Source organism: Hypomesus transpacificus, chromosome 15 (genome assembly GCF_021917145.1).
Source record: "Hypomesus transpacificus isolate Combined female chromosome 15, fHypTra1, whole genome shotgun sequence".
NCBI lineage: Eukaryota > Metazoa > Chordata > Actinopteri > Osmeriformes > Osmeridae > Hypomesus > Hypomesus transpacificus.
In genome coordinates, this window is record NC_061074.1 from 688,767 (window position 1) to 708,738 (window position 19,972).

Here is a 19,972-nt window from a genome sequence, read left to right on the forward strand (position 1 = left end):
CACACGCGAGCGTATATCTGAGGAACTGGGTGCATGTTTTCAAATGAATGACATTTTCATGTGCTGTGTGTGTGTGTGTGTGTGTTTGGGGCTGTGGAAAGGGCCTGCCATGCGCTGAGGTAATTACCGTTCCCCAAACCTCCGGTGAAGAGGTGAGTAGTAACGACCCTTTCGAAATCACAAGTGACAACTTTAATAACTGGACCAGGGGGCGGTTCTGCTAGGAAATATGACATGTAGAGAACTGCACAACGAGTGCGTGTGTGTGTGTGTGTGTGACAAAAAGACAGAGAGCGAAAGTGCTGGAGCAAGAGTGTGGTGGGTGTACACCTGAGACCACCAGGGTGAGCAGAGGTGTGTGTGTGTCTAGATTAGTCATCGGTTTCAGTCTGTACTCCAACCCAACCTGGCCCCCCTTCTGACAAGTTAGGGGGGTTAACACTCTAGATGGACCTTTCACAGAGTGGGCCCTTAACCTACATTAACCAACCTCAAGCAGCCCCCACCACTTAACCCCCCCCCCCCCACACACACACACACACACACACACACACACAGGGGAGGCATACATTGCAGCAGGCTGGAGGAGGAGCGGGGGGGAAGAGGTCTGGGGGAACACAGAGTGTGACACACACACCGCCACTCAGGAAGAAGGACGACCAGCCACGGCTGCAGGGCAGCATCGGAGGTGACAGGGACTCTGACCTCTGACCTCGCCGATTAGGAGGGAACAACGAGTACGAGTTCCGTGCGCCCGACACTGTTCCTGTGCTGTGTCGAAAATCGGCAATTCTCAAACGCTCTGTGATGATTCATGCGCCGTATTGTCCTGTGAGGGAAACTCAGCAGAATGACTCGGCGGTAGTCTAAGGCAATAAGAGCCTCTGTTGCTATGGTGATTGGAGTCACAATCCACAAGTTGATAAAAAGGCACAATGAGACTGACAGTGACGGACTCCTGCATTCAGGAGAGGCAGCCGGAGGGGGTCACAGTGTTCAGCAAGGTCGACACTTCAGATGGGTACATGTCAATGGCACAGTGAGAGAGAGAGCGAGCGAGAACGTATGCGAGACAGAAAATACATAAGAAGTGAGTAAGAAAGAGAGACACAGAGAAAGAGAGCGAAAGTAAGAGAGAGAGAAAAATAAATGAATAAGAGGAGTTAAATGTCAAAAGTCTTAGTGGGAGAGAGAAAGAGAGAGGGGGGGGGGAGAGAGAGAGACAGAGACCGAGAGAGATGCAGAGAGGGAGGGATGAGGAGAGTAGAAGTGGGAGTTTGGACCCAGACCCGTGTCATCCCTGATCCTGTCGCCTGTCCTCTTTAGGCGGCTAATTTTCCTGACTGCTCCTCGTCTGGCTGCCCGCCGTGTCATGTGTAATGTGGGCTGAGCCTGAGGCGGGGACTGCTTTCTCCTCTAAATCTGGCAGAGAGCGAGAGAGAGACTTAGAGAGAAACATAGAGGGAGAGACAGAGAGAGACATGGAGAGAAACATAAAGGGAGAGACAGAGAGAGACATGGAGAGAGGCAGAGGGAGAGACACAGAGAGAGAGAGACATAGAGAGAGACATAGAGGGAGAGAGACATAGAGAGAGACATAGAGGGAGAGAGAGAGAGAGAGAGAGAGACAGAGAGAGAGAGAGAGAGAGAGAGAGAGAGGGAAAGAGAAAGAGAAGGAGGGAGAAAGAGAGGCAGCGAGAGAGAGGGGACCACGTTTCTCCCCTGCTCGTGTCTCCTCTTCTCCCATCGTCTCCTCCACCCCACCCCTCAACACCACGTTTAACTCCAGCCTCGTGTGTGTGTGTGCACGTATGTGTGTGTGAGCCAAGGGAGAAGATGATTGTTTTCTATCAGTCTGCCACCCCACTGTGATGGGTGAGAGGGGGACGGGGGGGGGGGGGGGGGGGGAGGGGAGCTAAGAGAGAGGAGACCCTTGCTGGGAGGAAATGACACCATCACAAGGACCTACTAGAAAGCAATTTCGCTGAGGAGTTGCGTAAGTGTGCCAAATGTTTTTTATCAGTCTTCTTCCCGCTCTTCTTTAAAGGAGTTCATTGGGGGGTATTTTTTTGTGCCGATCACTCTGAGCACACCAGGAATGAACCCAGGGTCAGATAGGAGGCGTGGAGGTCTGCTTGGGGAGATTACCTCCAAACCTTGTTCACCTGCTTTGAGATGTGGGGGTGGATTTGTACGAATAGCGCGGCTCAAACACCGTATCAGTTTGGTTAGTTTACTTCCAGTGGTACCTGTAGTCGGCATGTGGACCCTGGTCGTCTAGGTGAGGATATCAGGAGATATTTTGTAAACAACGATTTTAGACACTATTGACTTTTTACTGACTGTACACGCAGACGTATGGCTCAACCCCCCAGACCAGCCCCAGTCCCAACCCCCAGACCAGCCCCAGTTCCACACTCACTTGTGGGACTTCTTGCCCCCAGAGCCCCCCGGCCCGGCGCCACAGTCGTGGGCCTGGATGATGAAGGTGTATTCCTTCTGGAGCTCACAGTCCACCAGACCCCGGGCCCTCAGTTGGCCCTCACCCGACGTCCCGTTCAGCACCACCGCCTCAAACGGGGCCTCCAGCCCGTGGATCTTGAACGCACAGATCTCACCTGGGGAGAGAGAGAGAGAGAGAGAGAGAGAGAGAGAGAGGAGAGAGAGAGAGAGAGAGAGAGAGAGAGAGAGAGAGAGAGAGAGAGAGAGAGAGAGAGAGAGAGAAGAGAGAGAGAGAAATGGGGGTTAATCAAATTTGTAGTCAGTCTCACTCTGCATACGGTATGCCTCAGTGTGTGTGTGTCACCGACCGTCTCTATTACATTTTTAGTACAGTACAGTATGTTTTCCAGAGAGTGTACCTGTCTCTTTATAGTGCATATGTCCATGCACGGATGTGTGAACATGCTTTCAGCATCCGAAATGAACAGCACTGATGTTTCTATGGAACTTTGCTTGTGAACAAAACACTATTTTACGAGTCGATGAGTTTATGTAAACAAATCTTGTGCCATCGGGGAGTTGGCTTTTTCCTCTGTTTAAGTACCTCTGGTAATTCTTATTCCCCGAGAAGGTTCTGTTTTAATTTGAAGCGGAAGGAGAGAAGAGGAAGGAGCCTAACCATAACAACCCGGACCACAGCTTTGTAGGTCAAGGTCGCCGTCTCTTCAGAACGCCTCACAAACTCACCCATTTCCCATCGAGCAGAGCTCTGTCTAGGCTGCCCACACGCTCTAGACGGACGTTCGAGCTAAACACTGTGTTTTGTCACTCTAGCCCACCCAAACAATCAACATTTGAGTTAGTCAAGCTTGAGGTGATAACAAATACATCTCAAAGTCATTGTCGTTTGAAAGAGAGAGAGGGGAAATGTGTTCAAAAAAAAGAAACATAAAGCCCGTGTGTGGTCGAGCGAATCCAAACAAAAAGAGCATTAAGCCGTCAGACACTCATTAACAGGTCGGACAAAGCGGGCCGTTTTGGAGTCGGCGAGGCGAGTGTCTTTAGAAGTGCATGTTCTCTAGCGCTTGGGCCCGGGGGATTGGAGGGAATCACTTAGCGCGCCAGTCGCGTACTATGACCTGCAACGGCTAATTGCGCTGATATCACTTAAACCAACAGGAGGGACTAAATTGGATTCCCGAAGAGCTTTGTGTGCTCATCGCTGCTGGCCAGTTCTGATAAGAGCAACTTTATTTTCTTCCATCCTGTTCCCTTTCTCCCCTTTCATCCCATCCTGTCATAATCCCGTTTTCCCCCCCCACCCCCTTCGAAGGAGGCGTTGAAATGACAATTTGTCAGAGAGATAGAGAGAGAGAGAGAGAGAGAGATAGAGAGAGAGAGAGAGAGAGAGAGAGAGAGAGAGAGAGAGAGAGAGAGAGAGAAGAGAGAAGAGAAAGGAAGGGGGGATCCAAATACAGCTACATAAGACCCAGCGACATATTTCCTTTGTATTACCTGAACAATGACTTGATCTGAGTAAAATGGGCTCCCATAATGCACAGGAGCGTCCTCCGTGGCATGTGGAAAATAATCAGGAAAATGGCGGCAAGCAAACGGCGTGTGACGGGGTGCAGGAGATAAGAGTAAACTGTCTCAATGTGAGGTTTCTCATCTCAACACCGAGCTACCATGAAAACAGCCAAATGAAAAATCTGTCACAATTGTGGGGAAGAAAAAAAAGTCAAAGTCAATACTCACAAAAGAAGTTTCCCATTAGAGGGAATATGCTAAAGATATGCTAATACTGACACAATCACCTCTGTGGTCGGCTGGCTGAGATATTTTACTTGATTTAATTTTACCTCAGAGGTAGGGAGAGGGGGTTTCAAGGTGAGGCGGCAAACCATCCTCTTTCAAAGTTGAAAGGACACACAAACTAGCGCAAGGCTAATCCTTCTCATTGCATCTTTTAGCCTGTGAGATTCCAGCTTCCCTGGAGGCCGGAGGAGGTTTGAACCAGGCGTCCTCGACGCCAGCGTGGGGAACAGATGCTGGGCGGCTGGCACTTGGCAGAGGCGTGGAGATTGCTACGCTCAGGGCCGTAACTACCATTGAGGACACCGAGGTCGTGTCCTCGGTATTTTTTTTCGTATTTCTGTTTTTTTTTTGCTTAAATCGTGGTATATAAACTCAAAATAAAGTACACGTGAAACTGACTGCAGGACGATGATCTTGGTCTCCCACAAACCGTAACGTGATTTTATACTTGAAGAGCCGAGTAGCTCAAGAGTTTGGACATATGTGCTGCGCGTCATCAACAAAACGTACTGTCGTTATGGTAACCACCAAACACAAGTCGGACGCTGATGTTACCGCCATAGACATACCGCTACTGTTAGTGAATAGCCTATGTTAGTTACAGTCACTGGAAGAGGAGCGCAGCAAACTAAACATGTAGGTTAAGAGAAGTTTAAGTGGCAGATGACTGTGAGAAGAAAGATTCATTTTCATGTGGAAATATTGTATTGCAGCAGCGTACTACTCAGATAAGGAAACATCAAATCAAAGTTTGGTTAACTCCGTCAGTACTGTACCGGTGGTCAATCAATTTCCACCGGTTGAATCAACATTCATTTTGCGATTGATATGATATGTCATTGATGTGATTGATTGAAAATGAAATTCAGTGGCAATTGGGAAATATCAAACTGACTCGCTATCGCTCGGTCGATACGTTCCAGCCTCAGTTTGATATTTCCCGGCATGACCGAACGGTCGAGGTTAGTAAGTAGTTTATTATATGGCAATTTTAGATTCTTTTCATTTTGTAAACGAAAATAAATGGTACCTTTAGGCTAATTGTAGCTAGCTCTTAAGTCTTCTCACGGTGTGTTTCATGTGTTGCCAAGCAACTCATTACTTTTGATAGAAAGCGGACAACATGGTTCTGCTAAAATGGCTTTAATTTCATCACAAAATAACGACACAAGTGATTCAAAGAGTCTGGTCTTCATCCTCACTTTCGATGACAAAGCTTTTCAGCATCATCTGGATAGTAAAACTCAGCAGCTGACTCGTCGATATCGCTCATTTTGAAGCTGACGTCAGAGGGCAATACGGATCCGTATTGACCGGCGAGGAGGGCAACACGCTGGGGTGACTACCCGTTATCCAATCAAAACGCTCGTACCGTCGTTGCCATATAATAATAATTTAAAAAAAATTGTGGTAACTTGCCCTTACTTCATGAGTCCCATAAAGGTCCTTCAAAAAGCCTCAGAATGCCCCATGTTTACCTCAAAATTTCAAAAGCTCCACACCGCCCCATATTGAAATGTCATAATGATGATGTTTTTGCTCCTTAAGACTCAATAAGAGAAAATGGCCATATTTAAATAATGTAATTTAAAAAAAATCCGGGGGAGCATGCCCCCGAACCCGCCTAGAAGTTCTGACTCATGACCTCAGTATTTTTTGGGGCCTGCGTACGGCCCTGGCTACGCTAATTGCTGCGCTAAATTGTTAGCTAAATATGTGTCTCCGTGTCACATTAGCCTTTTATGGGGTTGGATTTATGATCGGAAAAACACTGGGGCATAGTCCATCTTCGAGGAGAGACGGGCATGTCCAAAACTAATCGACACAAATGAATGAGTCGTTAGTTTGACGGGGAGAACAGAAGGCGAGGTGGGGGGGGGGGGGGGGGGGGGAGGAGGGGGGGAGGAGGAGGGTCCGTGCTCGGTGTCACTGGTGTGTCAAGAGATGGTGAGTCCCAGGGTGCCCTGAGGGCGAGCTGGCGACCCGAACTTCAACATGGCGTATCTAAAACCACCAGTCATTATCAGTCGTGGCAGAGCCCGGTGCCTGGCTCAGGTCCCTGTGTTCCTGTAGCCTGGGGACCGAGGCAGAGCATTGGGCTGACGGGAGCGGGAGTCATTCTGAGAACTGACAGAGTATACCCGATGAGCAGGGACCGGATCAAGAACACACACACACCCCCTTATACACACACGCACACGCACACTGTTCGCTTTAGCATTCGCACGCTCACACCGGCGCACACGTCCACGCTATTTGCCAGGCCTTAAGTGTGAGAGATGCGGAGGTGGAGACATCAGTCAGGGCACAGGGGCGGTGATGAGAGTGGAGAGGACTGAAAGAGAGGAGCGAGGGATGGTGACGGGGGAGATGAAAGAGAGGGAGTTTGGAAGGAGGGAAACATGGGCATGGCCTGAGGCAAGCTCTGATCTCCCTTGTTGGAGATTGACCAAAGCGTACATATACAAACATTCAGAGATCCACGGTCACCCACACATACACCGACTCATAGTCTCTCTCACACACACACGCGCACTAAGCCAATACCCTAACTCTAATCATTTCTGACACGACTTTCATCCACAGGGTACAGGAACACACACGACAGACAACTAGCAGATTAGATAGTACCCGATCACAGTCAAATCCAACAGTTTCAGAACTAATTAGGACAAGTCTGAGTGATTCCAGCGGTACAGCCGTCCAAACAAAACACCGTAGCTCCGCTGTCTCCGTGTGTTTGACTGGCCATTAAAACCGTTTTGTATCCACCCTCCATTTCACACTGAACACAAACATGCACATGCACACATTAGCGAGGCCCACACAGGTCAACACTCACACACGCACTTTCCTTCCCGTTGCTCTCAGCTGTACTGCAGAGATATCCCCCCAAGCCCTCCACAGACAGGTCTGAAATTGAAAATGCTGTAATTGTGCTCTTCATGAAATGAGTCCGGCGAAAAAAGAAGGCAAAAAAAACTCAGCACTGAAGCTGTCCATTTCCGAGATAAGAATGAATATAAATCACGCCTGTGTTTTCGGAGTGAAGAGACCAGGGTGTGTGTGACTGAGTGTGTGTATGCGTACATGTGTGTATTAGAGGGGCAATTCTTAATTAAAAATACACTTCTCCAACAGTATGGGAGGGGGACGGGATTTGCTCGACCTTGCAATGACTCCCCCCCCCCCCCCACACCTCAAATACAACCCCCCCCCCCCCACTCATCTTCTCACCCTTAATTACATAAAGGCTCCTCTCTCAGAGGTAATGGCATCCCACTGTCTCTGTGGCAGAGGAAAACACACACTCACACTCCATGATTGGCCCATGGCTCCCCCTGGAAGCGCATGGGCTTTACTCATCAGTCAAGTCTGCTCTCTGCTTACACAGGTTTCATAAAGTAAAGTTGTCTCGTGAAATGCCCTCACGCCCATGGTGGCTAACGGTGTGTTCAAATTGCTGTGGAAACTGTCAAAATGAAAAATGGTGAGAATCATCTTCAATAGTCTCCTGTAATTCATCGTTTACAAAAAAGGTAACGGCAGGGAGTCAAAATGTTCACACGTCAAGTTATCATGATCGAAAATGGTACTGTAACGTAATACCTTGTTAAAAAACCTAAGATCCTTGATCAAATCCAATCTTATTTGTGTGGCCCTTTTTACGGTGTATTCTACTGTACGTTGTTTTGGATAAAAGGCATTTGCTGAATGACTTTGTGTGTTTCTCACAATTTTATTATCCATTTCTATCCATCTTAACTCAAACTAAAGTTCTTGAAATAAGGCCCCTGACAGATGAAGAGCCAGTCACAGAAAGGCAGGTACATTCGGGTTATTTCTTCAAAGTATTGTAAATAACGCGTACTTGAAAACATATACAGTGCCCTCCAAAAGTATTGGAACAGTGAGGTGAATTCCTTTATTTTTGCTGTAGACTGAAAACATTTGGGCTTGACATCAAATAATGAACGTGAGACCAGAGATCAACGTTTCAGCTTTTATTTCCAGGTATTTACATCAGGATCTGATGCACAACTAAGAAAATATCACATTTTGTTTGAATCCACCCATTTGTCATGTGATCAAAAGTATTGGAACAGATATACTTAAAACATATTTAAGTGAATAAGACTTAATATTTAGTTGCAAATCCTTTGCTTTCAATAACTGCAGCAAGTCTGTGACCCATTGACGTCACCAAACCTTTGCATTCTTCCTTTTTGATGTTTTCCCAGGCTTTCACTGCAGCCTCTTTCAGTTGTTGTTTGTTTTGTGGGGTTCCTCCCTTCAGTCTCCTCTTAAGCAGGTAAAATGCATGCTCTATAGGGTTTAAGTCTGGAGATTGACTTGGCCAGTCTAATACCTTCCATTTCTTGCCCCTGATGAACTCCTTTGTTGTTTTGGCAGTGTGTTTTGGGTCGTTATCTTGCTGCATGATGAAGGCTCTGCCAATCAGTTTGGTTGCATCTTTCCTTAAATTGGCAGACAAAATGTTTCTGTAGACTTCCGAGTTCATTTTGCTGCTGCCATCATGTGTTACATCCTCAATGAAGATTAATGAGCCCGTCCCAGAAGAAGCCATGCAAGCCCAAGCCATGACATTACCTCCACCGTGTTTCACAGATGAGCTTGTGTGTTTGGGATCATGAGCAGTTCCTTTCTTTCTCCAAACTTTAGCCTTTCCATCACTTTGGTAAAAGTTAATCTTTGTCTCATCAGTCCATAAAACTTTGTCCCAGAATTTCTGAGGTTTATCTCTGTACTTTTTGGCAAATTCCAGCCTGGCCTTCCTATTCTTCTTGCTGATGAGTGGTTTGCATCTTCTGGTGTAGCCCTTGTACTTTTGTTCATGAAGTCTTCTGCGAACAGTAGATAGTGATACCTTCACTCCTGCCATCTGGAGGTTGTTGCTGATCTCACTAACAGTTGTTTTAGGGTCTTTCTTTACAGCTCTCACAATGTTTCTGTCATCAACTGCTGATGTTTTCCTTGGTCTACCTGTTCGACGTCTGTTACTTAGTACACCAGTAGTTTTCTTCTTCTTCAGGACATTCCAAATGGTTGTACTGGCTATGGCCAATGTTTCTGCAATGGCTCTGATTGATTTTCCATCTTCTCTAAGACTCACAATTGCTTGTTTTTCACCCAAAGACAGCGCTCTGGTTTTCATGTTGTTTTCACCTCTGAATACAGTCTGCATAGACAAAACCTATCTTACCCAATCTGAACCTGAGTGTAGACATTCAGTGGTATTTATTGATTGAATAATGTATGTAATAGGACACACCTGGGCAACAAAACACACCTGTCAGTCACATGTTCCAATACTTTTGCTCACGTGACAAATGGGTGGGTTTGAACAAAAAGGTGATATTTTCTAATTTGTGCATCAGATCCTGATGTAAATACCTCGAAATAAAAGCTGAAACGTTGATCTCTGGTTTCACATTCATCGTTTGATGTCAAGCCCAAATGTTTTCAGTCTACAGCAAAAATAAAGGAATTGGCCTCACTGTTCCAATACTTTTGGAGGGCACTGTATATATATATAACAGCAGTAGAACGAGCAAGAGAAATGGTTTTGTCTTAACATGTTAGCAGCACAATGTTTACCTAACAGTTGTACAAGTTTGTCTGCATGCAGTTCAAAACAGAATTTGGCATATCGTATGCAATTTACTTATCTTCTGCCTGTCAGTAGGCTAATCATGTTATACTGTTCCACATAACCTACTTTTTTCAGCTCTGCTTGTAAATTTGATCTCAAACTTTACTGGGTGGGATTGTTTCTTTAATAAAAGAAACAATGAGAACAATGCAACAGTAACCACCATAATCTATCAATGGAAGACTGCTTCCTAACCCCAGCTAGAACAACTGCACACCTAGTCGACCCATCAGGCAGGATCTGTGGAGCCCAGAGTAATCAAACCCCACAGGATCTGTGGAGCCCAGAGTAATCAAACTACACAGCAGAAACTCATCATTGCCAATAACCCAGGGGTTGTGCTGGTCGACGGCACTGAAGGCGTGCCACGTTATCAGCCTCAGTACTGCTCTGGCCTGCATTATGAAATATGCACCCTTTTCTCACCCACCTGAAATTCCTCTGAAATTCCTTCCGTTATCTGAAATCCTGCCATGCAACATGCTGAAATTCTCTCATAAAACATTTATGCTTTTCACTCGTTGATACAAAAGGTTTTTTAAATGCTTTGAGAGAGCATTTGAACTGGGTTTAAACACTCTTCATTTGTTTGTGTGATGCTCGTCAATAGGCCTAACTGTCTTGATAGTATTTCAGTTGTGTATATGAGCGTATAATTGTTGCTTGTGTGCGTGTTTTGGTATGTTAAACAGAAACATCATGTTTCTTTGTCAAAGCATTTCACTTGTGTGTAAGGTTTTCAGTCTAGTCCGGGAACGAGATTCGTTTAATATGTATATGTGAGATGAAAACGACACATTATATTATCTGAATAATGTTCCTACGTACCCTCATACAATTCCCCTGTTTTGTTCATTTAACTTGTTGCCTACAGCCCTGCAATGTCTCCTTTGGAATATCCAAGTGGCACCGTAGCGCTCCTTTTTTCTGAAACATTTCTGAATTTCGTTCATGCACCCGAATTTTCAATTAAATCTTGGGACGTTTAGAGCATTGATTGAATGCATATAGTCTCAGAGGGGGACTATGTACAGTAGTCAGGCGGTGGTGATCCAGGTCTTTAATGGATCATCGCTGTCTCATATCAGCAACCTGTCTAGAGCTTCGCTGTGGTTAGCGACGCATTTTGTAATCTAAAAGAATCTTGTGTGAAGCCAAGGGATATGCGCACAATAGACATGAGTGATGTAACCCCTCGCGTCGCAAACAACCTGAACATTTATGCAACGGAAACCTTGATGGTATATTGCTCGATAAAGAAATGTGACCGATTGACTGAATGATGCAATGGTGCAGTGGTGTCTAGGTAGGTTGGTATACTGTGACCCCCCCTCCAAACGTGTGTGCGTGTGCACGTGACTACCCTGATGCATCAATGAAGGATGGGAAGTTAAGTTAGGTTTAACAACAGCGGTGAGAGAGTGTGCTTGTGATACGACTCCCGGCAGGACGATGGGAAGTTCATTGCTCTCTGCAGTCCTATTTACTCAATGAATTCATGAGAAATAACATTTGAACAAGGGTGGTTGGCTGGCTCTAATTAGACTGATGTCTCGCGCTATTTTAAGTGGGTATAGGCCGTGGCAAGGCATCTTCTCAATGGTGGGAATACAGTAAACCCCTTTCCTCTGAGGTGCAGATAAGCCATATACCTGCTTATACGCACAACTACACCTCTGGATTGATAGCCTTTATTCCAGTGGTTTGGGAAATGAATAACATAAAGACATCTCTGATAAGGAGGTTATTTGGGAGGCGGAGCAGCACTGCTTTAACGTGCCCATCTCCCTCCCAACACCTCGGACGAAGGCACCCGCAGCTCGTGTCGCTTACTCCGGACAAACTTTGAAGAATCTACGCAATTACCCATTTGACAGCTGCCCCAGATAGGAGAAGCAGCAAAATGGCGCCCTATTCTAATCCGGGTTAAATGAGGATACGTAGCTCAGAATAAACAAATGTAAATCAGATTTGTATACTGAGTCCAGATTTTTTAAGTAGTCGTAAAGGAATAACATGTATGTTTAAAGTGTTTTTGACGCAATTTTGTTGGCAGCCCTTACAATTCCATATCCACACGATATGGAGTTTTCTTTTCACAAGTAAAGGCCATGACAATTATATGAGTTTACTATGAATAACCATCTGTTGCTATGATGTCTAAAGAGACATATTATGCTTAAACATAATAGCAACAGCATTATGACAATTCAATGTATGTATCCAATCTGTAATGTAGTGCTAATTGTATTGTGAAGCCCTTTGAACCTTCTCAAATAAACCTGTACAAGGCAAGAAAAAACATTGTTATCGTCCATGTTCTATAGAACAGGACTGACCTTGGTTTCAGGACGTCCAATCAGAGACGGGTGGAAAACAAACAAACAAAGAAATCATAGAAGCAATTATTTGAAATAAAACACAAATCCATTGATTCTTCTTACAGCATCTCTTGGTAATGGCCCGGGGAAAGCATGTGTCATTGCCTCGGCAAGGCCAGTTTAAGTTCAATGTGTTCAAATATCTGGATTCCAGGTTATGACCCTTGTTAAGACCCTCAAGACAGTGATTATCCTACAGCCCTCATCCTCTTTAAAGTGGACTTCATGTAAGACAGTGGTTGACCTTTTGAACCTGCCTCTAGCCAGGGATATATTCTACTGCATTGTGTATGGATAGAAAGAAAGAAAAAATGATTCAAGCATTGCATCAGTTTCCTATTGAAAAAATACAAAAACAGAAACATATTGTAATTCAATGGTTGTGTACAGCAAAAACATATTTCAGGAGTAAAACCCTTAAGATAAGGAGCCTCTGGGAACTGTAGACGAAAAGCGTGCTTTAGTTCTCTCCAATCCCTCCCCCACTACAAACCAGCCAATGAGATGTGGCCATGTTTGGCTCGGAAATGATTGGAGAATAACCGAGCCGTCATCAAAGGGTGGAAGAGCCAAGCTTTTCAAATGGTGTAGCATACCTTTTTAATGTTCAATAGGATCCCCAAGGGTGTGTTTGGTGTCCTGATACAATCTTTTATTATTATCTGCTACGGTCTTCTGGGAGGAAGCCATTCCACTATCGATCATGGTATTGTCTGTGTCAGGTGTGGAGCTTCCCCAGCTATTTACCATCATCCCTACTAAGCACCATGGGGCTTGCTCCAGCAGAACATATTAACAGCCAACGGAGCAGTCACTCGTGAAGCCATCTTCAAAAGAACCTGAGCCACTGCAAATAGCAAAAAAAGGCCCAATGAATATTATAGATTTCAGTTTTTTAAGGCGCAAGCTAAGAAGGTCTTGTGTGTGGTGTGGGTTGAGTAATGAATCAATGTAAAAGCTTTTTGTCCGGTAAACACAGACTGTTCCTTGGAATCAAACACTGTTATGCTGCTAGAACTGCGCACTAGTCATTGATTATCTGCTGCACTTTACAGTCTAGCACGTAGCACCAGATGAAAGCATCTGAATAAATGTAAATGTGAAAAAATCAACTTGGGTATTTACAATTCAATGAAGTAAGGCATTTTGATGGGGTGAGATTTGCTCAGGAGTGCTCAGCTACGTGGCAGACATCTAACTTTGCGTCGCGGCAGTCTTTTCGATACCATGCCAGAGGGACCAAAGTGTAGCTAGAGCATTAGCAATACAGAACCTCTTGCTGTGAGAGCAGATTGCTAAACTGGGGAACTTAGTGCCGACCGTGGAGTATGGAAGAGCCTGAGGTGCCTGAGTCATGTCTGCCGTTTGGAGGTTTACCTTGAGGTGGAGACGGGGAGGGGAGAGGACGGGGTGACAGGAACAGGGTGGAGGAGTGACACAGGCTAAAGATAGCTGTTGAGCAAATATTGGTTGGAAGAAAACGGCAGATGAGAACGCTTTTTTTAAACTGTTGTCATCCAAACCTAATCACAGATAAGAAATATTCAAACGTATGAGGTGTGAAACAGGCTATGGCAAAGCAAGTCATTTTTATCTGAACACAACTTCATAAGTCCACTCCATTAATTTGCAACAAAGGGATCTCCTCATCAACTACTCTAATCCACTCAACCTCTGAAACATCATTATTACAACTATGTGCAGGAAGACAAAGTCTCACCCCTAAGGTAGAAAACCTATTACTCCCTGTGGACAGTAATATATTCCCCTACCTCAAGACTACAATAACAAGAGCTCTGCAAAGAATAGAACTTAAGCACAAAGAACAAAACGGTAATATGCCTCAAATGCTTAATACGTGTGTGTTTGTGTGTGTGTGCGCAGAGGCTGGGGGCTTACACTGTGTGCATGTGCCCCCCAGCGTATTGATTGAGCGTGTATCTGTGTTGGTCACATGTCAGGAGGCTTTACAGAGTTCAGAAGTCTTATTTGGAGCAGCTCACAGCTTAGACCGGGTGATTTTCTGGCCATTGAAATGCAAAAATATGCAAGGCCTTTATGTGAGTCTGGTTCAATTGAGCTCCTGCATACACACCGTGTAATCCAAACTAAAATGCTTAGAGGCAAAATGTTCTCTGGGCTCTCATTGGTGAGAAGTTGGGTTGCAGAGGGAAAAAGTTGTGAAAAATGATTCAACTTTCTCCACTCAGGTCTTTTGGCACCACTGGGCCACCATCGCTCATTGATACTGTTCAAATTGGGCCAGGGACCGGGGAGAGGAAAGATAGGGTAGGCTGTGCCAAATGTGTGTGTGTGTGCAAAGGAAACGAAGAGAGGGGAGAGAAAATGAAAGGCAGGTGATTATGAAGGGAAAAGATGCACATCACAGCAACTGTGAAAACTCACGAATGCTCTGCGGACTGGACTTCGTGCTAGGCGTACACCTGTTTCTGCTTTGGCTTGTGTGCGCGCGCGTGTGTGTGGAGGAGTGGAGAGGGAGGATGGAAACAGTGGTGAAGGCAAGGATGACGAGCCCCTCGCTGCGTTAACACCTGTCTCCTCTCCCGTGCCGGCGTACGCAGGTTTGTGTACTGTTTGTGTGTTGGTGGGTGTTTTGTGCATTACCTTGCTTTGCTCTTACTGGTGTGTCTTCATTAACGCTTCCTAACGTGATAGCCAGAACAGACTGAAAAGGCACAGTGATGGCTTGACACCAAACAGAGCAAAACCACGTCATTGCCCCAATCTTACTGAGTGCCCTCCTCTGTCCTGTTCCTGCGTCAGTTTGTCCCCTTCTTCCCCTTTTCTTCTCTCCTTTTACACAAAATCCTACTTCCTCTTCCTCTCCCCTGGAAGTCTATTCTCTACAGCCCTCCATCACCTTTTCCTCCCATCCACCCATATGTATTCCTGTTTTATCCCCCGCGTGCCCTCCTCAGCACCAGCTCCCTCCGGCGTCTTCTGACTGTTCTCTAAATCACTCCCTGACCTCGCGCGCTCTTTGCGTCCATATCTCCTCGCTCTTTCCCCCGCCGCTCCACCTCGTCTCGCACCTCCTCCCCTTTCCCCTCTGCCAACGTGTCGTCCGTCTTTCCTGTTTTACGGTCTCTTATGAATTGATACTCCGTTTTTTCTCTGTCCCCCCCATCCCCCCACCCCACTCTCTTCATTCCCACCAGTTTTCCCATGATCCTTTGCAAAGAAACAGAGCTGTGTCTCAGGGTGGCAGGGGACAGGCGGTTAGCTTCCCGCCCCAACCTTCCCCAAACTCCAGCTATTTAAACACAGGGAGCTTCTCGGTGGGGACATGACTGCAATTGAAGAATGATTAAAGACGGCAACACAAAGAAAACGTTTTCAGCTTTTAACCGGTGTGGGATTAAAATAGCTCTTCTTGTTAGATCCTGCATCCCCTTTTCCACCATGTCGGTTCAGATGCGAGCACTCTGCCTAAGGAGAAATTCTGGTTTTGCAGGCCAGAATAGAGTAGCCTAACTTGTATATTCAAAAAGTGAGGTCCATGTTTAGGTAAACTTCTCGTCTGAACGTTCTCAAAGCATACTCTGCGGTCTATGACCTTGAGATATTATATTGGTGACAAGCTGATAGCTTTGGAAAAAGAAAATAAATCCCACCATGCTCTTGTTCTTAGAATTATTCATTTTAACCTTCAAGCCTACAATTACTTACTGTACGTGGTATAGCAGAAGAATGTAAAGGTACATCCATGCTGACTCTTCAAAAAAAGATATATTTCTAACCCCTTAATTTAACCACCGTTGAAAAAATAAAACCCAGTGAGTCTGATCTGACCCTAACCTCGGTGAGAACAGTACTCTGCTGGACACTAATATTCCAAAGTAAACCAGCAAACTTCACGGAACACAAAGGACATCCCCTGCCAAGACAAGGACAATTCGCTGATTGGAGAAACAAAAAGGACATTCTGACACTGTATTTGGCCACCATTTTGTGCAACCGTGTTCCTGTTTCAGTAGGCTGGTGAGCTTTTTCACTGATATGGTTCAGGAATTGATTTGAAGCTAAATAGCCTTGACTGTTCTAAATAATCTTTGGCATGTTGTTAGCGCAGCAGGCTAGCAGAGGTCAGAAAAACCTGTCTGGCTGAGATGATCCAAACAAAGGTTTGAAAACAAGAAAATGCTGCACATTTGCCAAACAAAAGGTAAACTTGCCTGAAAATATGCCAGGTGCTTCGCTAACAAGCTACATTACATGCCCTAGCACTTTTTCTATTACTGCTGTCACTACCAAGGCAACAGAGGCTAATTAGGACCTAATGAAGGTGTTTGGTAGGGTATTAATGCAAATGTATTTTCTTTAACCACATCTTGGTATCTTGACCTCAGAGGTAAAAAATATCAAATAATGTGTTGGCTAAGTGAAATGGTAGCCTATTACACCACGCTAAGAGTAAGCATACAAATTATCAGTTTAAAAAAGGGTTTGTAGATTTGGAGCTACCTAGCATAACATCTTCATACAAGGTCTCTCAAATGGTTTTACAGTGATAATTTGATAATGGCAATTCATAAAAGTGATAATCCATTTTATCAGTAAAAACAAGCTGCATTTCTGAGACGTTGCTTTCCACAGTCACTTGGCTTTTGACCTCGTACATTTGCAACTTCAAAGTCTCCTCCACGCTCTGAGCTAGCTGTCCATTCCCCATTTCAAACACTCCGATCGCCGACACAATCCTGCCAGCTAGTTAATTAGCTTTAGCGTTTTTACAACCCTTACATTACCTTTACTGCAGATCCTCACACGCCACATTAAGTACAGAATAGATGCTGTCAGCTCATCTGGAAGCAGCTATACTTAAACCACAGCCACCGGCTCCAGAAGGCTCCAGCTCAATGGGCCTGAAGACCGTCGGACAGAGACGAAAGTGAACAACCATAGGTCACCTGAGTGCTTATGCTGGCTCTTTTGTTCTACAGTGTACAGACCTGTAGGACACAAAGGATGACCCCGTTCAGGAGCTTCCTCCTCAAATCACAGCCAGGGGTGTCGAAGTGGAGGGGAAAGTGGGACAGACGACCTAGGGCCCCAATGGGGGGAGGGCCCTCGAAAAGCCTGGAATCAAAATTAGCTAAATGAATGACATTGGGGGGGGGGGGGGGGGGGGGGGGGGGGGGGCAATTGCAATCTAATCTTGGGGCTCAAAACTATTAGCAGTGCCCCTGGACACAGCACTGGACTGCACCAACTCAGACATAAAATGGTGGGCAGACGACTACAGTGACACATTTTCTCATACTACAGGTAAATCAAATGTTTTTAAATATCTAAGGGTGGTTTGCATCGCTAGGCTAGTTTTACTTCACTGCCCAGCATAGACTATGCACATTTGCACTCATTATAACCACCTTGCAACTATCCTTCCCTGTTTCATTACATTGGTCAGTGAGTATTATGTATGATATATTTTATGATTATTATTATCTTGTCTTTTATCTTTTATTGTTATTATTGTCCGCACTATCTATTTGATTAGTAAAAACTGCACTGTTGTAGGTAGCTCAGCGACACAAAGCTTTTCATTGTACTTGTATACTTGTGTATCCTGTACATATGACAATTAATTTGAATTGAATTGAAACTTCAAGGCTGTAGGTTTGGTACAGATCATCGCTTTAGACCGCGTCACCGTTTGAATGCATTCTGTTTTCACTTCAATGAAGCAGCTGTCCGCAGCAAATGGAAAGCAGTTGGCTGACTCTTGCATGATGTTCTGACAAACAGATCAATACATGAAAAAACTCCCCCAACGTGTTGTGCATGCAAACTGTTTTCAACGAGTGAGGATATATATATCTTTTTTTTTTCCAGCAGCACCTTAGAATTCCAGAATTCATTGGATGACAGCAGTACACTTTGAAAGATAAGGTGCTGTAACACTGATGAAAATCACTCCAGGAACGGCGGGCCAGCAGAAATGTCAGTTGCAGAAATGTCATATTCTTCTGAAGCTACGGAGGAGCAACACATTCTAGATTCAGATGTATTGCCCTCAGCAACCACTTCAAAGTCTGCCCACTCAAAAACAACTCCCTGAGGTCTATGCACTGTGTGCGCGCGGGTGAGTGCAATTGTACAGTATGTTGAAATACAGTACACACGTGTGTGTGTGTGAGTGCTCGTGAATCTATCCCCTAAAGACTGCTGCAGACCAGATTGGTACAGCATGGGATTTTTTGCAATCTGGACGTCCGGTGTCACAGAGATGACACCGGCACAAAGACACGGTCGTCTGGTAAATGTCAGCGTGTCACCCAGGAGTGACACCAGTGATCTGAGCGGGCTCGGGGGGGCTGTCCTGTCAGCCAGGCGGGAAGACGCGACAAGGACAAGCTCTGTATAAACAGGCCTAATCCTCTGCCTCACTGAGAGAGCTGTATCACAGCGAAGGGAGCGAGGGGGAAAAAGGGGGGGGGGGGGCTAGGGGGCTTGGCGGATGTCAAATAAAACGGGAGTTTCAGAGCGAATCAGTGATATATTTGTAGCGCTTGTCAGAGGAGGTTGCATTTCAGTCGCACAGCTTTTAACGTGCGTGCTGAGTGGGCATGCTCCAAGAATGTGTGTGTTGGGGAGACATAGGCAAAGATAAACATGGATGTGAATGCAGGAAGGCACCGTAGCACAGTGGGGAGCACACAAACATGCGTGGTTGCCTGTTCATCAATAATGCTAAACATGTTGAGTCTAGTTTTATGCCCCTGTTAAAGAACCCAGGGTAGGACAGATGCTAAAGATACACACACCCATGAACACACACCCATGAACAAACACACACCTGTTCAAATTGAGTGTATAAAATAATTGAATAAAACATGATACTTGACAAAGAGAAATACAAATGTAGAGTAGATGCTGATCCAATTGAGTTTACATTGATGTCTGTGTAAAGTGTGTGCATGTGCGCACAGATGTATGTGTATGCCTATGTGTCAAGAAATGGGAGGTTTCTAGGGGACACTGTATTTAAAGACATCTGCCCATAAAATGTTGGCAACACTTTACATGGTTGCATGAACTACCGTGTAACTACTACATGGCAATACATATAGTAACAACATTGTAGCTACATACTGTAGGAATTGCTATTTAGTTAAAAGATATTACGTGTTAGAGGCACAGGTTATTACAGAAGTGTAAGGAGGCACAGTATGGGGGGAAGGGTGTAGGGATGTAAGTGGATGTTGTAAGGCCCCCCCCCTGGGGGGGTGGGGGGGGGGTTCTGAAGGTTGTTACCAAAACAAGATCAGTGTTTACATGCACTTGCCCCTGGAAGCTTGTGCCGCTTGTACAACTACAGCAATCAAGGAACTATAAAGCAGTTCCTACTGAAGGACAAGCTTGCTACTACAGCTACATGCTGGTCGATGCAACTTTAATGTGAAGTATTGCCACAAAGTGTTTCGTCTGATTATTTTAAATCCCTGTCCTCGATGACGACCCAAACACAAACAGACATACCATACTCCAGGCCTCATTTGCAGCAACTGCCCGGGAAATTCGCGAGGGGGAACTTCTGTAATCGGATTATGGTGAACCTTGATTGAGGCTTTGAGTATTCCGAAAGATGGCGAAGGGTCATTCGCTCCGCAGCGTGGCCTTTCTACCTCCCTCG

The 19,972-nt window shown here is 45.4% G+C and overlaps 1 protein-coding gene across 1 annotated transcript in view; it reads right to left on the reverse strand.

The window, feature by feature from the left end:
* Nucleotides 1–19,972, reverse strand: part of LOC124477875 (calsyntenin-2-like) — a 114,763-nt gene that overhangs the window by 27,511 nt on the left and 67,280 nt on the right. The window contains exon 3 of the mRNA XM_047035945.1: nt 2,423–2,618. Within this exon, the coding sequence (XP_046891901.1) occupies nt 2,423–2,618 (196 nt within the window). The remainder of the gene's footprint in view (nt 1–2,422; nt 2,619–19,972) is intronic.